The sequence below is a fragment of the Pelophylax lessonae genome (assembly GCF_965119305.1).
Source record: "Pelophylax lessonae genome assembly, chromosome: 10".
Lineage (NCBI taxonomy): Eukaryota > Metazoa > Chordata > Amphibia > Anura > Ranidae > Pelophylax > Pelophylax lessonae.
Genome location: NC_138777.1, coordinates 99,578,466 through 99,596,978, shown reverse-complemented (window position 1 = coordinate 99,596,978; position 18,513 = coordinate 99,578,466). Strand labels below are relative to the sequence as shown.

The window sequence follows — 18,513 nt, the reverse complement described above, 5'->3', positions numbered from 1 at the left end:
ACCAGTACACATTAACAACAAAGAAAATGGCCTCTGCCCCCACCTATAACTGGCCTTCATAGCAAAGAACACATGGAAGGGCAACGCACATGAAACAAAGACAACCTGATCCTGTTGAGCCGGAGTACGAGAGGATCTCTGATCTGGTGGCTCCGCTCTCCGGCACTTCAACAGGGAAAATACTTTCTCCCCCTGTACGGCAGGTGATCACAACGGATGCCAGCCTCTCCGGGTGGGGAGGTGTCTTGGGTACGAATCTGGTTGAGGGGGTTTGGACTCGGGAGGAGTCCCGTCTGCTGATCAATATCCTGGAAATTTGGGCGATCAGACTTTGTGCGATCGTCTGCAGGGGTGCCCGGTGAGGATTCAATCGGACAATGCCACGGCTGTGGCATATGGCAATCAAAAGTGCCTTAGCGGCCCTGGAAGTAGCTGGCATTCTAAGATGGGCAGAGCGCTTTGTTCCAGCCATCTCTGCCTAGCATAGTCTAGGGGTGGAAAATTGGCAGGCGGATTACTTCAGTCGGCAGAAGAAGTTAAATCAGGGAGAATGGTCCTCCACCAGGAGGTGTTTTATCAACTGTACCTGAGGTGGGGGACTCCCGATGTGGACCAGTTAGCCTCTCGTCTCAACAGGAAGGTGCAGAGGTTCTTAGCAAGGTCTCGGGATCCTCTGGCCGATGGCACAGACGCTCTTGTAGCTCCTAGGAGCCAATATTGTCTAATGTACGCATTTCCTCCGCTGACTCTTCTGCCAAGACTTCTGTGAAGGATCGAGGCAGAAAGGATTCCGGTCATCCTAGTGGCACCTGACTGGCTTTGCAGATCCTGGTACACAGACTTAGTATGGCTGGTCGCCGATGTTCCTTGGAGACTCCCTCTCAGAGAAGATCTGTTAACTCAAGGTCTGATCTTCCATCCTGCTTTACAGTCGCTGGCTTTGACTGCCTGGCTATTGAAAGCCAGGTGTTGAAGGATAGAGGGGTGTCTGAATCTGTGATTCCTATGTTGTTGAAAGCTAGAAAATCTATTTCTAGGAAGATTTATCATCGAGTCTGGACGGCGTACATTGCTTGGCGTGAGTCTTGGGGGGTTTCCCCCCCTTCCTTCTCGGTGTCTTGTGTCCTGGAGTTTCTCCAAAGAGGTGTAGATCAGCGTTTGGCCTTTGGTACCATCAAAGGCCAGATATCGGCCCTGGTGATTTCCTTTCAACGCCCGTTGGCCACAAATTTGTTTGGTTTAAACCTTTATTAAGGGGGTCCGCCACCTGGCTCCTGCTGTAAGGTCTCTGTTGCCTTCGTGGGACCTCAGTTTAGTGCTGTCAGTTCTTCAGAAACCACCCTTTGAAAATATTCGTGAGATTCCTGTGCTCACTTCGACACGGAAGGTAGCTTTCTTGGTGGCTATTACTTCTGCGCGCAGGGTGTCGGAGCTGGCTGTGCTGTCCTGTCATTCACCTTACCTGGTGGTTCACAGAGACAAGGTGGTGCTTTGTACCTGTCAGTCGTTCCTTCCTAAAGTCGCTTCTGGTTTCAATTTAAATTAAGACATTGTGTTGCCTTCTCTGTGTCCTAAGGCTAATATGCATCCTAAAGAGATTGCCTTACATTCTTTGGATGTGGTTCGGGCAATCAGGGTGTACCTGGCCACGACTGAGTCGTTCAGGAAATCGGATTCTCTCTTTTTCCTTATGGATGGACCCCGTAAGGGGATGACTGCGTCTGCTGTGACCATTTCTAGATGGATCAAACAGACAGTGGTGCAGGCCTACTCCATTAAGGGTCAGGATCCACCTTTCCCTTTCACATTCTTCAAGGGCGCTTAGTGCCTCCTGTGCCTTCTGTCATCAGGCGTCAGTAATGCAGGTATGCAAGGCGGCCACATGGTTGTCTGTAAACACTTTCACACAATTTGACAGTGTTGGCACCTGCGGATGCTTCTTTTGGCCGCAAGGTTTTGTAGGCCACTGTTGGAGAGGTATAGTTCTCTTTGAGGGTGTATTTGTTGTTTTTGTCAGGTGAGCTCCAGTTGTTCCTGATTGAGGTCTTGTTTAGCCCAGTTTCCTTTTTTCTGATGTTCATTAATGGACACAGCACCCGCCCCTCTAGTGAGTTGGGTGTTATGTTCTTCTGACACGCTTGTTACAAAACTGAAGTCCTATAGCAGGAAGTGGGAGTATACCCCCTGTGCCGGCCTATAGGCGTGGTAAATTTTTTTTCCTGCCTAGTGTCCTACTCCTATGGAGGGCAGCATAAACCCATCGGTCAAGAAGATATGGAGCTGTGTCCCTCAATGAACATCAGAGAAAAGGATTTTAAGGTAAGACAAGTTTTGTACTTACAGTAAAATCAAGATATTAGAGTTCATTGGAGGACGTAGTTTGCTCCGCTCTGTGTCTACAGTATGATCATGCTCTTAGTACTGCTTTTCCACAAAAGTGAGGCTTGCTGGGAGTTGGGGAAGTTTTACTGGGCTGGCAACAATTTTTATTTTGTTTGCCACGGTCAAAATACTGCTGTAGGCCACAGGAATTCCCGGGTGGACAAGAGTGAGACTGGGAATTATGCAAGGAGTTCTTGTTGTTGCAGTATCCAAGACATATAAGAAGCTAGGGACCTACTGAGCCCACCACACTCCACAAAAATATCAAATGTTTTGTGTTTTGTGCACTGAACCTTTAACCTCGTCACGCTGGCGCTTGGGCAGCGGTTAGGCGGCTGTAACTGTGCCGGGAGCACACAGGGCACATGCTTTTGGCACAGCTGTATTGACCACAATTTACGCAAATATGCTGCTTATTTGCGTATGGCCGGCGTCAATGGGGTTAATTAGTCATTTCTCTATTATACACATTGTTATTATTTGTCTGGGAAGTAAACAGGGTGCAGTGCCACAGTGTGTAAGCCACCTTTCTCTTTCGTTCACTGGCAGACACAGCTCTATGTCTTCTTAGACCCTTGGGCTTATGCTGCTCTCTCTTCAGGAATAGGACTAGGCAGAAACAATTTTGGCTATGCCCCTGAGGCAGTCCCAGGGGGTATACCATCAATTCCTTCTTTAGGACTTAAGTTTTTTCTGCCTAGTCAGAAGTAAGGACCTGGCTCCCTGCTGGGATCTGTGGTCCTGGCATTTTTTCCTTTTTAAAATTGAATTTTTTCTTTTTTCTTTGTTATTTTCTGTTACTGTGTGAACTACAATTATTCTGTTCCTATGTGAACTACAATCAGCAACTGGACTGGGTGACACACTGGATATCCTAGATCCTTATGGCCTTCCCAGTCTGGCCTGCTAGTGTGACCCAACTATTAGCTCTGCGCTAGGTTGGCTGCGACATAGCCCCACTGGACGGGGGCTGGCTGGTGGGTGAAACACCTCATGAGGTCGCATAGCCCTGGTCATGACAGCGGTCCCGATCAGAGTCGCAGCGTACCTCTGGCCACAGCACCCCCATTCCAAGATGGTGTGGTGCCTGCCTAATGCCAAGGTGTGGTGAGTAGTTTCCCCCCTCTTTTCTCTGGGAATTGCTGGGGTGGTCGCCGGCTCTTCCTGGGGATGGTAGACCCCCCTTCCTCCCCTCATGGTCACCCTCACCTGCCCCCAGACCTCTCCCCTAGTCCCCCTTTGGGTTGCACCAGTATTTCTGGGTGGGGATATTACATTGGTGTTGGGCCGGAGGGTGGTGGGAGCTTGCCGCTGCCGGCTCCCTGTTAGGGGTGCCTGCATTTATTGCACTGCGAGGGGGGGTCCCTGGGGGGCTCCCTCCGGTGGCCTATTACTTCCCTTGGGTCCAGTGGGGACCCAGGTCCTGCACAGTGCCGCATGGTGTAGCCATTTTGCTGTGGATGGTTGTTTTCTGCCTCGGTGGCCATGTTTGTGTAGTCCGGCGGCCATGTTTTGGGTTTCCCATTGTAGTCTATGCGGCGGCCATTTTCTTGAAGTCCAGTGCGGTGACGTGCAGCCGGGGCCTCTAGTGACAGTGTCCGCGCTTCCTCTTCCTCTTTTTATCACAGTGTGACAGGCTGTTTGGCGCTCTTGATCCAGCTCTGGGTGCATGGTGATGAGTCTCTGTGGTTATACAGTCCTTCTTCTGCTATTTACAGCGCTGCGGGTGAGCTGATCCTTGTGGTGCTCTGAGTGGTGTGCAGGGTTTTTTTTATTTCTAATAAAAAAAAACACTTTTTTTCTTTTGGGCACAGTGCGGCTCTGATGTAACCATGGAGCCCCTGGAACGTGTATCCCCACGTGACCCACTCCTAACAGTGAGGATGAATCCTCTTCCTCTGCAGCTGCGCATGAAAAAGCACTGGTGGAGGCCCTAATTGTGTCAGTACGGGAAACTTTAAAGTTGGAGGACTCAACTGATGCTGAGTCAGTGACGCCGGTGCAGTTTGGCACCCACAAATCTTTCAAGGTGACTAAGGTTTTCCTCCTTTCCTGCCTGCCTACGAGATTGTCGCTAGTCAGTGGGGATCCTCGAAACCGTAGGTTGGAATACCTAAGCATTTCACTAGGAGATATCGCTTTGAGGAGTCTCTCCTGAAGAAACTGACAGTTCCACCGTCGGTGGACTCCCAGGTTTCCAGGCTAAATTAGGCCACACTTGCCAGTGGAGGGTTCTCCATCCTTTAAGTATCCTGTGGACAAGAGACCTGAGGCTCTGGTTCGTTACCATTTCACTGTGGCAGGTTCAATGTTGAGGCCGGTGTTTGCTATCACCTTGGTATCCCAGACCTTGATGGAATGGGCAAAAAATGTTATGCCAGAATCTGGAACTGGATCAACATCCTCCTGAGCTGGCGGGTCAGTTGATCCAGGGCTACAGTACATTTGTGATGCATCTTTCGATCCTTAGGATCCGCAGTCATTGGAAAATCTAATCCTGTTGAGCCGGGGTACGAGAGGGTCTCTGATATGGTGGCTCCGCTCTCCGGCACATCGCCTGGGGAAGTCCTTTCTTCCCCTGTATTGGACAGTGATTTCCACGGATGCCAGTCTGTCCAGGTGGGGAGGTGTCTTGGGAGTATACCCCGCTCAAGGTGTTTAAACTCTAGAGAGGTCCAGTCTGCCGATCAACATCCTGAAGATTCGGGCGATCAGGTCTTGTCTGTCCCAGTGGACAGATTGTCTGCAGGGATGCCCGGCGAGGATACAATCTAATAATGCTACGGCTGTGGCATTAAGGGGGCACAAGAAGTGCCCTGGCAGCTTGGGAAATAGCCGGCATCCTGAGGTGGGCAGAACGATATGTTCTGCCCTCTCTGCAGTGCACATTCCGGGGGTAGAGAATTGGCAAGCAGACTATCCCAGTCGGCATGACATTGGATCAGGGAGAATGATCTCTCCATCCAGAGGTGTCATCCCCTGGGGTCAGTATCGTCTTTTCCTCCAATACAACTTCTATCGAGACTGCTACGCAGAATCGAGGTGGAAGGGATTCCAGTCATTCTGGTAGCGCCAGACTGGCCTCGCCGGTCTTTGTATGCAGGCCTGGTAGCAGAGGTTCCTTGGAAACTTCCTCTCAGGGAAGATCTTCTGTGTCAGGGACCAATCTTCCATCCTGCTTTACAGTCGCTGGCTTTAATGGCCTGGCTATTGAAAGCCAGGTGCTGAAGGACAGAGGGCTGTTGGAGTCGGTGATTCCTACACTGTTGAAAGCTAGGAAATTTACTTCTAGGAAGATTTATCGAGTTTGGAAGGCGTACATTACTTGGTGTGAGTCTCGGGGAGTTTCTCCCTGTTCCTTTTCTGTGTCTCGCCTGTTGAGGTTTCTACAACTAGGTGTAGATCAACGTTTGGCTCTGGGCACCATCAAGACCAGTTTTTCGCCTTGGCCATATTTTTCCAAAGGCCATTGGTGGCGATGTCCTTGGTTAACACTTTTTAACAGGGGGTTCGCCATCTGGCTCCTCCGGTGCAATCCCTGGTACCTCCATCTGATCTCAATTTAGTACTGTTGGCACTTTAAAACTGCGGGTAGGGTGTCGTAGTTGGCTGCGTTGTCCTGTCGGTCGCTTTACCTGGTGGTTCACAGGGACAAAGTGGTGTTACGACCCTGTCAGGCGTTCCTTCCTAAGGTTGTCCCGGGGTTTCATTTGAATGAAGATATTGTGTTTCCATCTTTATGTCCTAAGCCAAAACACCCTAAAGAAATTGCTCTACACTCCCTGGATGTAGTTCGGGCAATTCGGGTGTACCTGGTGGTGACTGAGTCGATTCGGAAATCCAATTCTTTGTTCTTACGGATGGACCTCGTAAGGGGCAGGCCGCATCTGCTGTGATTATTTCCAGATGGTTCAGGCAGATGGTGGTGCAGGCCTATTCCATTAAGGGTCAGGTTTCTCCTTTCCCTGTCAAGGCGCATTCTACGAGGGCGCCTATTGCCTCCTGGGCCTTCCGTCACCAGGCGTCAGTGGTTCAGGTGTGCAAGGCGGCTACGTGGTCGTCTGTACACACATTCACAAAGTTTCATAAGGTGGATGTACTTGCATCTTCGGATGCTGCATTTGGCCACAAAGTTTTGCAGGCTGCGGTTGTATTTTTTCCTGGTGGTGAGCTCCTGTTGTTCCTGGTTGAGCTCCTGTTTTACGTGGTTGGCTATGTTTAGCCCTTGTTGGGAATTATTTGTATTGCTATGTTTTTCCCACCTCTCATATTGACACTGCTTTGGGACATCCCAAGGGTCTAAGAAGACATGGAGCTGTGTCTGTCAGTGAACCAAAGAGAAAAATAGATTTTTGTCTTATCGTAAAATCCTTTTCTCTGAGGTTCACTGACGGACACAGCACTCGCCCCTCTGTTGGGGTGAGTTATGTATTCTTCTGACACTGCTTATTACAAACTGAAGTCCTATAGTGATGGTATACCCCCTGGGATTGCCTCAGGGGCATAGCCAAAATTGTTTCCACCTAGTCGTACTTCTGAAGAGAGAGCAGCATAAATAAGCCCAAGGGTCTAAGAAGACATGGAGCTATGTCCGTCAGTGAACCTCAGGGAAAAGGATTTTACGGTAAGACAAAAATCAATTTTTTCCAGTGTCAGATACCATGGGATCGATTTACTAAAACTGGAGGCTGCAAAATTTGGCGCAGCTCTGTATAGAAACCTATCCACTTCCATTTTTTTTTTGGTAAAGCTGGACTTTAACCACTTCCATACCGGGCCATTATAAAATGACGCCGGCAGGAAGTCTTTGCCATATGACGGCCGCCCGCTCTCGCCGCTACTGCGTGCTGGGGGTGGGGTGGGGCTGATCCTGTGTGAGGAGGAGATTGTGGTAACAGCTAGTCAACGATCATAGTGCAACCCAAAACGCACTGATTTCCCCCCCCAATAAAGAGGACCTGTCACTAGCCCATCAAAGTACCCGAGTACCTGTCACCAGCCCATCAGGTACTCTGATGACAGGTACTCGGGTACTCTGATGGGCTGGGGACAGGTACTCAGGTACTCTGATGACAGGTACTTGGGTACTCTGATGACGGGTACTCGGGTACTCTGATGACAGGTACTCGGGTACTTTGAGTACCTGTCATCAGAGTACCCGAGTACCTGTCATCGGAGTACCCGAGTACCTGTCATCGGAGTACCCGAGTACCTGTCATCGGAGTACCCGAGTACCTGTTATCAGAGTACCCGAGAGAGTACCCGAGTACCTGTCACCAGCCCATCAGGTACTCTGATGACAGGTACTCGGGTACTCTGATGGGCTGGTGACAGGTATTCAGGTACTCTGATGGGCTGGTGACAGGTACTCAGGTACTCCGATGACAGGTACTCGGGAACTCTGATGACAGGTACTCAAAGTACCCGAGTGCCTGTCATCGGAGTACCCGAGTGCCTGTCATCGGAGTACCCGAGTGCCTGTCATCGGAGTACCCGAGTACCTGTCATCGGAGTACCCGAGTACCTGTCATCAGAGTACCCAAGTACCTGTCATCAGAGTACCCAAGTACCTGTCATCAGAGTACCCGAGTACCTGTCATCAGAGTACCCGAGTACCTGTCATCAGAGTACCCGAGTACCTGTCATCAGAGTACCCGAGTACCCGATTACCTGTCTCCAGCCCAGAGTACCCGATTACCTATCTGCACCCCATCAGATTACCCGAGTACCTGTCTCTAGCCCATAAGATTACCCGAGTACCTCTCTGAAGCTCATCAGAGTACCCTAGTACCTTTCTGAAGCCGATCAGTGTACCTAAGTACCTGTCTGCAGCCCATCAGAGTACCTGAGTACCTATCTGCATCCCATGCCTCCTAGATTATGTGTTGGGGTGTTTGCTTTCAGAAATGGGGTCATTTTGTGGGGGTTTGCATTGTCCTGAGGTTCCAGGGCCTTCAAAAGTGTGATAGGTTGTAATGAAATTAGGTGTGTAATTTATGCTCCTAGAACACCTGGTGGTGCTCCTTGCATGTTGGGCCTCTGTATGTGGCTATGCTGTGACAAAGTCCCACATACCTATGTGGTATCGCCATACTCAGGAGGAGTAGCAGAATGTATTTTGGGGTATCATTTTTGCTATGTACATGCTATGTGTTAGAAATATCTTATAAATTGACAACTTTGTGTAAAAAAAACAAAATGTGTTTTTAATTTTCTTTCCACATTTTCCAAAAACTTGTGCAAAAAAATGACATGTTCAAAAGATTCATTATGCCTCATAGAATATACGTTGGGGTGTTTGCTTTCCAAAATGGGGTCATTTTGTGGGTAATTCCATTGTCCTGGTGCTTCAGGGCCTTCAAAAGTGTGATGGGTCGTTCGGAAATTATATGTGTAATTTATTCTCCTAGAACACCTGACGGTGCTCCTTGCATGTTGGGCCTCTGTATGTGACTTTGCTGTGACAAAGTCCCACATATGTGGTATTGCCATACTCAGGAGGAGTAGCAGAATGTATTTTGGGGTGTAATTGCAAGTATGCATATACTATGTGTGAGAAAAAACTTGTTATTCTGACAATTTTGTGTAAAAACAAAAAAAAAATATTTCTTAATTTTCCCAAGAATTGTGGGAAAAAATTACAACTTCGAAAAACTCACCATGCCTCTTACTAAATACCCTGGAATGTCTACTTTCCAAAAAGGGATAATTTGGGGGGTATTTGTACTGTCCTGACATTTCAGGGCCTTAAAAAAATTAGATAGGCCGTCGGTACATCAGGTGTGATCAATTTTCAATGATTGGCACCATAGCTTGTAGACTCTATAACTTTCACACAGACTAAATAATAACCACTAATTTTGGGTTATTTTTACCAAAGATATGTAGAAGTATAAATTTTGGCCCAAATTTATGAAAAAAAATTACCTATTTGCAAAATTTTATAATAGAAACTAAAACCAAATGTGTTTTTTTTTCAAAATTTTCGCTATTTTTTCACTTGTATCGCAAAAAATAAAAAACCCAGTGGTGATTAAATACTACCAAAAGAAAGCTCTATTTGTGTGAAAAAAATGATAAAAAATTTCATTGTGTACAGCGTTGTATGACTGAGTAATTATCATTCAAATTGTGAGAGCGCAGAAAGCTGAACATTGGTCTGGGCAGGAAGGGGGTGTAACTGCTCTGTATGGAAGTGGTTAAATGAAACAGGAGATTTGAAGTGCAAAGTTCTCTATGATGTATATTATTTTAAGGATTATTGGGTTTGGCTGTAGAACTCTGCAGATGTTGGTAACTCTAAATGGGATTGTACATAGTTTGTATTGTGTGTATCTTTTGTTGGTATCTTTATTACTTACTTTGCTAAGGCTATTTTTCTACTTTCATCCACAGAGATTGCAGGAGATTAACAGTATGATCAGAACAGGAGAGACCCCCACTAAAAAACGGGGCATTCTGCTGGAAGATGGAAGTGAATCACCAGCCAAGCGGATATGCCAAGAAAACCATAGTGCCCTTTATAGGAGACTACAAGATGTGGCCAATGATAGAGGAAATTTCTGATCTAGTCAGAGTCTTGGACTGTTGGAATGCAGTATTTTATATAAATTATTATTATTTTTTATTATGTAACATAAGACATCAGGACTGTCAATTTCAAACAGACTGCCCTGGAATATTAAACTGATCTCTTTGCAATTAGTGGGATCACGCATTGACATGGGGAAGGAACATTTACTAAAACGTTTTGGAGCACTTAGGTAGTAAGTTTTATGGGATAAATGGTGACTGTATCAAGCGAAGACCTAAATGTACCCTTCTGTCATAAACAGATTAAGGAAAAGCTCAAGGAAACAAAACCTTGCAGTGAACTACTAATGGTATCTAGCAAATAGTGTACACACTGGCCTGTGCTTTTAATAAGTTTATATCCAGGCCAATGCAGAAGATAGGGTTACAGAATTATAGGGACTTAAAGTGGTGTCATAATGAATAGTATGGTCAGGCAGCTGGCACTGTAGACATTCCCTAGATCTGGATTATTACAACACATTTATGTTTACCAGAGTATTTCTATACTGGAAAAAATACATAGGCTCTTCTTTAGAAAAAGGCCATTGCCAATTGACTGCTGTGCTGATTAAAATGTTTAAATACTTTGAGGCATAGCAAACATGTAAATCAGGAGTGTTGATATTCCCTGGACTTCACAGAGACATACTTGTTCCAGGTCATTGGGCGAGACCAGAGGCAGCCAAGCAACTAGCATTCCATCAAGAGGTCAGTATTGGTTGTCACTCTGTTTTTTCGGTACAACATTTTCTTTAAAGCTAATCCTAAGGTTATTTTTAGTTTTTTGCATGCCTCATTGGCCAAAAACAATAGAAATCCACTTTGTATGAAACCAATGTATATGCAAAGCCATTAATTATCTTTTTAAAGCAGCAATGATGTAATTCTTAGAACTCTGGGAGCACGCCTTCTGTGGCCTCCCCACATTGGCAGGCATTAGGTCGTTTTTACTGATTTGCATATTCTGCCCATCAAAGTTAATTTATGGTATGGGTGACAGACTATGAACCTCACACAGAGCATCCAACATAACAGTCTTTAAGACGGAGGCAAAGCCCCGGAGCTCTTTCAGACAGGATTACTGCAAATATCGAATTGTAATACTGAAAGGACTGAAGTTAAGAAAACTTCTTGCATTTATACTATATTTGTGTAGCCAGAGTTCAACTTTAAATAAAATTAAAGTTCTTCAATGATATTGCAAATGATCTGTATCCATATCAGATCTAACCCTAACTTATAGTAATTCTAAACTTTCTAAAAAGTCTGTAAATTGGTAGTGTTAATGAAATGCAAGCTCCCACAAATACCTGCACTCAGTTTTCACTATTTACTTGTTATTTACTTACTTATACTTTTGTACGTAGGAAGATCAAATATAAAAACCTTAACTATTGCAAAGCAAATGAAAGGTTTCCTATTAATCCTTCAGTACTAATTTGAAGCCTGATGTTTAGTAAGGACTCAAGGGTCAGCCCTTGACATTTGAGTTAAAAGTTGAGATTTGAATTTTCAAAGATAACTTGTCAAGTGAGAAACATATAGGGTGCCATCCTGGGGCTTTCCTGAAAATGCATATGGCAACTTTGACTTTTTATGCATTCTCTTTTGACTGTATTAAAGCAGGTAGGTCAGCATAACAGCAAAGCAACAACCCTTTTTAGGCCTCATGCACACTGAATGTTGTTTTGCTATCTCCTAGATGCCTTTCCTCCTGGTAGCAGCGTTTTGGTAGAAAAAATGCTTGATGCTTGTAACGTGTAACGCATGTAACGTGTGAAATCCAAACAGTCGTTAATTTATTTCATTAGCCAGTATAATAATTTATTCTGGCCATTAACATTTATTAACACTCAAGTGCTAAACACGCTAGCGCCTAGTCTTAACACGCATCAAGCATTTTTTTTGCCAAAACACCTCTGATCCTGGATGCGCTGGCAGTTGTTTTTTTCTCTGCCTCTTCATGTACACATAGGCTAACATGCAGGGGCATTTAGAGGCAGAAAAAAAAAAAAACAAAAAAAAAAAAAAACGCCCAGTTTCCCTAATAGCCACGTCAAAAATGTCAAGTTTCCATAAGCCTTGGAATGAGGTCAGCCATTAAAGCCTCCTTTATTCTTTCATGACTGTGTTACTTTAAAAGTGAATAGAGATAACGCCTTGTTCAAAAATGTTGTTTAATACTAATAAATAGCTTCAAATGCTATGAACTAGTGGTCCGGTCACACTGGGGTTGATATACTAAAACTGGAGAAGTGCAACATCTAGTGCAGCTGTGCATGGTAGCCAATCAGCTTCTAACTTCAGCTTGTTCAATTAAGCTTTGAAAAAAAAAAAAAAAACCTGAAAGCTGATTGGTTGCTATGCAGATCTGCACCAGATGTTGCACTCTCTAGTTTTATTAAATCAACTCCAGCGTGTTATAAGCATGAGTTACACACTCTTTGTGAGCAGATGGTTGAGGGACCAATCACAGCTTTCTCCCTAGGTGTGGGAAGATGTAATTATAAGGTGTTTGCGATGTTGTTTATAAACCATCATTTGATAGCAATAATGTGGGAATGGATATTAGCATATTTAATGTTATTTTAGCCTATCAGACTGTAAAATAATTTATGCAGTGATCACTAAAAAATGCAGAGTTTAACTGGAATTCTAATATTGTCCTAAAGATAACATAATGTAAATGCTTCTGAACATAAATGCTTTGATTGAAAATGAAACCATGCGGCCCTGTCTACCAAACGGTTAAAGTGGTTGAAGAGGCAGAAGGTTTTATTTTATCTTTTTTTAAGATAAAAATCCTTCTGTGTGCAGCAGCCCTCCCCCCAATACTTACCTGAGGTCCTTCTAGATCCAGCGATGTTGTACGAGAGACTTGGCTGTCAGGGCCTCCTCTCGTCATTGGCTGAGACAGCAGCGTGGCGCCATTGGCTCCTACTGCTGTCAATCAAAGTCAGTGAGCCAATGAGGAGAGAAAGAGGGTAGGGCTAAGCCATGGCTGTGTGTCTGAGTGGACACAGGGAGCTGTGGCTTGGGTGCCCCCCTAGCAAGCTGCTTACTGTGGGTGTACCCAACAGGAGGGAGGGGTCAGGAGCACCGAAGAGGGACTCAAGAAGAGGAAGATCTGGGCTGCTTTGTGCAAATTACTGGCACAGAACAGGTAAGTATAACATGTTTGTTATTTTTAACAAAAAAAAGCAAGACTTTAGTATCACTTTAAGTGTTCTACATTAATCCTCATTAGCTTCAGACGGAAGACTTAGTTAAAGCTTCTGAACCCAGCCAAATGCACCCACAGAACTAAAAGGATCTGTGTGGATGTTCACGGGGTGTTGTTTTTTTTTCTTTTTAATTTTTTTTTTTTTTTTTTTAGCTTTGAACATTGCGTGAACCAATTGGAATATAGTTACCTTTTGATTTGTGTTGCTTCCATCTACTTGAGCCCTAAGTCTCCTATTTCCCTAGCTATTAGTATAGTGTTGTATACATGGCCTACAGACAAGCTGGGACTGCTAGCTGGTGGAATTTTTTCATTTTTGCATGGATTTATTTAAGTTTTAAATACATACTGTAGATATGAATTCATATGGAGCATACTATAATTAAGACCTGACTAAAAGAAAAAAAATGAAAGTTTTAAGTTTGGCGACAGTAACCTCTTACAGGTGTGACCATATAAAAATGATTGTAATCCCAAGGTGCTAATTTAGTTTTTAAAAATTATTTTAGAAAATATTTTAAAATAATTTTACCAAAAAAAGCCACTAATTATTGGAAAGCCTAGTAGTATTTACCAAGCAATGTGCATTCATAACATTTAGTATTATATAAAAAGACATTTATTAAAAGAAACTGAGTTAATTCTTTTAACGTATAAATTATTTAATTTATTTTAACTTACTGTTTACTGGGTCTTCTGCTAAATAGTTGAACTGCATTTATCCACACGTTTCTATTTTTAAAGGACACCTGTTATGAGAGAAATATGTAGGGTGCCATTACTGATCATCTTTTGAGATTACTGGATGTATGCTTGTAATCCTGGCCATTTGGCTTGAGTATTTTCTGAGTCACTGACCCAGAACAAATATGAGGAGTTGGAGTTCAGACTTCACTGGCTGCATAATTATTCCCAGATTATCTGTTCTTAAAATCTTAAAGCCTAAGGGTTAGCTTGACAACCAGGTAATAATCATTTTCTGATGGTCTACAATGGCAGTTTGATACATTAGTCTGGGTGCTGTTTTGCCAGTTTTCATCATGGGGCTCTTAGCAGTAACCAAAACCAGCAAGCTCTAAAGCTCCTCAAAGTGGCAAGTCCAAAACTATCTTCTAATCTGTGGCACCCCCTAACACGTAACTCCCCTACCTTAACCCTTCACTCTCAACCTGACCCCTAAAGTAATTTTTGTTTATTTTTTTCCAATATTCAACCCCTATCCTGTGCCCCGGCACTTAACCTCACCCTTCCCCTAGGCGGGAGGAGGTTTAGCACTGACTACACTAGACTGACCCCTTCCTGATGTGCCTGATGCTGAGCTTCCACATCGACTTTAATTTATAGCTAAAGCTACAGTACAATAGCAGCCTCAATGTTTTTCTCATGAAATGTGCCCTTAAAAATAATGCAAAATTGTAAAATAGCCTTCTTTTTACTTCTGACATGAATAAACCATCTTATGTATATAAATACTAATGTTTCAAATGTATTCGCTGTACAAAAATGCTTGCTAATAAATAATGCTTTATATTGAATGTTGTGGAGTGTTCTTTTTACTGCACCCAACATCTGCCTACATAAGGGAACATTGTGGGGAAAGAGAGCAGAAACAACCACATTTCCTGCTCTTGGAAAAAGCTAACATGGAATAACAAAATGTGGATTGTCACAACTTTTTGGAGATTTCCAAAGTGTGATCTGTAAAATATAAAAAAATGTGTTTTATTTCAACTGTAATACTCATTTACCATTGCATACTGGTTAATTAGTTACATAGTTAATCTGGTTGAAAAAAGACACAACTCCATCCAGTTCAACCAACGTAGAAAAAAACCCACACAAATAGAAAACCTCCATATACACAATCCTATACCTACAGTTGATCCAGAGGAAGGCAAAACCTCCCAATAAAGCATTGACCAGTTTGCTCCAACCTTCCTAAACCATCAAGTGGCAATAGGATATTTCCTTGATCAGCTTTACCTATAAATGTTAGTATCCAGTTATATTATGTGCGTTTAGGAAATGCTATATTTCTCTATCGTTCATTTACAGACACAGCTCCATCCAGTCAGAGACTATAGGTTATGCTCCTCCTATCAGGAATAGGCACTAGGCAGGAAAAAAGCTTAACCACACCTATGGGGGCTGTCCCTGCAGGCATAACCCCACACACCCTGCTATCATCAAGCAGTTTGTTTCTACCTAGTTTAAGGAATAGGACCTAGCTTCCTGCTGGGACTTCGGTCTTAGCTATTATAGGAAAGTATGTTAGTTTGCGATTTTTTATTTTCACTAGTTAATTCCTGAGGACCAAGATCCAGAGGAACTACAAGCAACAGCCGGCTGAGGTTTCACACTGGATAATCAAGATCCTTAAGGTCTCCCAGCCTGGCCAGGTTATAGTCCAGAACTAGGCCTCACCACGAAAGTGCTTTGACGGATGGGGACGAGCCTGCAAGTGGACCTTCTCACTGGGATGCACACGACCCGAGTCGCAGCTTCCCCTTGGCTGACCGCACCCCATCCCGGGTGGGAGGTGATCTGTTTCGGAATGGAGCCCACCTGGTACCGTGGTATGGTGAGTAAATTGTCCCCCCAAAAACCCCTGGCGGTCTCGGAGCAGACAAGGGCCCTTCCCTGGAATAGTCGGACCTTAGGGGCTCCCTTGGTTCCCCTGGCACCTCGGAGGACTAGTCCTGTGTATCCCTCGGCATTCCCCTACCCCTAGCAGGCTTTTACCTTGGAGGGCGATAATAATGCGGCCGTTGTGGCGCTTATTTGAGGGGGGGTGACTTGTCTTGTGTGGGCCCCTGGGCAGGGACCTTCCGAAACCTAGTCTTGGAGACTGCATGGCGTGCCGTGGGGGCCGCCATTTGGCTGTGGATCATGATTTTTATATTCCTACTAGTTTATATGGGCAGCCGTTTTCTATAATTCCCCATTGAGAATGCATGAGCGGCCATTTTCCTAAGGTCCATAGGCTGGACAGGCATGCGGCATGGTTTTTTAAAATATAGAGGCTGAGTTTTCTCTTCCTCTTCCTGTACAGTCTGTGTCAGTTTCATTTTTGCACAGATCTTGCTGAAAGTCTCCTTTGTGGTCTGGTAACGTTTTCCTGGGGTTTCCTGTGGGTTTTTCTTCATTCACTCTGCTATTATCTTATAACCAGGGATTGCGAGCCCGCACTTATAGCGGTGAGACCACATTTTTGGTGGTCTTGAAGAGACCCTGCCCAATTATTTTAAAAAGGGTAACATGGAGTCCCAGGATAATATTTCACCTGCAGACCCCCTGGGAGCGATTGCGGGACCTTCTGGTTCTCAGTCTCAGCCAGAGATTGTAGTTTTTTTGCAAAATTTGATGTCTAAGTTATATTTTGTCATTGTTAGTGCTGCCAGCCGCAAATGCTTACCTACATCCACAGGGTCCTTAGACTCTGAGATAGACATGGCCGCCGCAGACGCAGACCACCCTGAGGGATCAGTGTCGTTGCATTTGGACAGTGAAGAGGACAAATCCTCATCAGCCGCTGCGCGGGAATGCGCTTTGCTGGAAGCTCTGATAGTTTCAGTGCGGGGAACTTTAAAATTGGCTGATGAACCCACAGCGCCGGGTACGCAGGTGTCTTTTGGCTCCCGCAAATCCCGTAAATCGGGCAAGGTATTCCCTTGCCCAAAATTATTACATACTATTGTGGATGAACAATGGCGGCGCATTAAGCACATGTTATTGGTGCCTAAGCGTTTTGCACGCCGTTGCCCCTTTGCAGAGGCAGTGTCCACTAGGTGGATTGTACCACCAAAAATGGATCCCCCGGTGTCTAGGTTGAATAAAGCGACTCTGGTACCGGTGGAAGAGTCTCCAACCTTTGCAGACCCCGTGGATAGACCGGTGGAATCCTTGTCTCGCCATTTACACATGGTAGCAGGTCACATATTAAAGACTACCTTTGTGAATATTTTGGTAGCGCAGATTGCTACGGAATGGGTGAAGTTACTTAAAAGTAACTTGGCAGCTGAACGGCTCCCCCCTGCGGTGTTGGAACTACTGGACCAGTTGGCTCAAGCCCTGATATTCATGTGTGATACATCTTAGGATTCATCCCCGTTGGTGGCCAGGGCATCGGCAGTGGGGATTGCTATTAGGCGGATGCTGAAAAGCTGGTCGGCGGACCAGGCTTCTAAAAAGGCCTTGACTGATCTTTCCTTCTTAGGGGAGAGGCTGTTTGGATCCTCTCTGGATGAGTTGATCAAAGATATCACGGGGGGTAAGAGCACTCAGCTTCCCCAATCCTCTAAGGGCAAGGCGCCACATCCTTCCTTGAATGCTCATAAACGTCTTTTTGGTGCATCCCATCCTGGATCTTAAAGCCCTGAACCGCTTCCTGCGGGTACAGAAGTTTTGGATGGAATCCATCCAAACATTAGTGGCCTCGCTGCACCAGGGAGATTTCTTGGCCTCCATAGATATCAAGGACGCATATCTACACATCCCTATTCACGCTGGACACCAGCGGTTTCTTCACTTTGCAGTCGCAGAGGAGCATTCTCAATTTGTGGCGTTACCCTTTGGTCTTGCCTCAGCTCCCAGAGTGTTTACTAAGATCTTGGCACCGGTATTGGCATTGCTGCACCAGCAGGGGATTGCCGTACTGGGGTACCTAGACGATCTCCTGTTGAGAGCAGACTTTCCTTCAGTCTTGTTGGAGGATCTGACCTGCAGGATTTCAGTTGGAACATCAATTTTAAGAAATCCGCGCTGACACCTGTCTGGAGACTGGATAATCTGGGCTTGACTCTAGATTCAGCCTTGGCCAAGGTGTTTCTTCCCCCGGACAAGCTGCAAAAGTTGCAGGAGGCAATTTGGTTGTTGTTGGCAAACAATCTGTCCTCTCTTCGAGTTTTCATGTGGGCCTTGGGTCTGATGGTATCAACCTTTTGCTCAGTTCCATACCATACCTTGGCAAAGGGAGATTCTGTCAATTGGAACAAGGATCCAACGTCCTTGGACTCTTTGATTCGGTTAAGCCACAACACAAGGTCTGCTCTGTTGTGGTGGATTCAGTCTCCAGCACTATGCCAGGGCAAGTCCTTCCTAACATTGTTTTGGACGGTGGTGACCACGGACGCCAGGGCTGGGCTGGGGCGGGGTGCTGGGGAAGCTCTGTGCCCAGGGTACCTGGACGATGGAAGATTGAAAACTACCGATAAATGTTTTGGAGCTTAGAGCAATAAAGCTTTGTTTGAGCCATTGGACAACTCGTCTGCAAGATTGTCCGGTTCGGATTCAATCAGACAACGCCACGGCTGTGGCTTACATCAATCACCATG

At 45.2% G+C, this 18,513-nt stretch overlaps 1 protein-coding gene across 1 annotated transcript in view; it reads left to right on the top strand.

Moving 5' to 3' along the window:
- Positions 1–10,107, top strand: part of RBL2 (RB transcriptional corepressor like 2) — a 172,251-nt gene extending 162,144 nt beyond the window's left edge. The window contains exon 22 of the mRNA XM_082270915.1: positions 9,778–10,107. Coding sequence (XP_082127041.1) covers positions 9,778–9,948 — 171 coding nt within the window. The 3' untranslated portion in view covers positions 9,949–10,107. The remainder of the gene's footprint in view (positions 1–9,777) is intronic.
- The last annotated feature ends 8,406 nt before the right edge of the window (positions 10,108–18,513 follow it).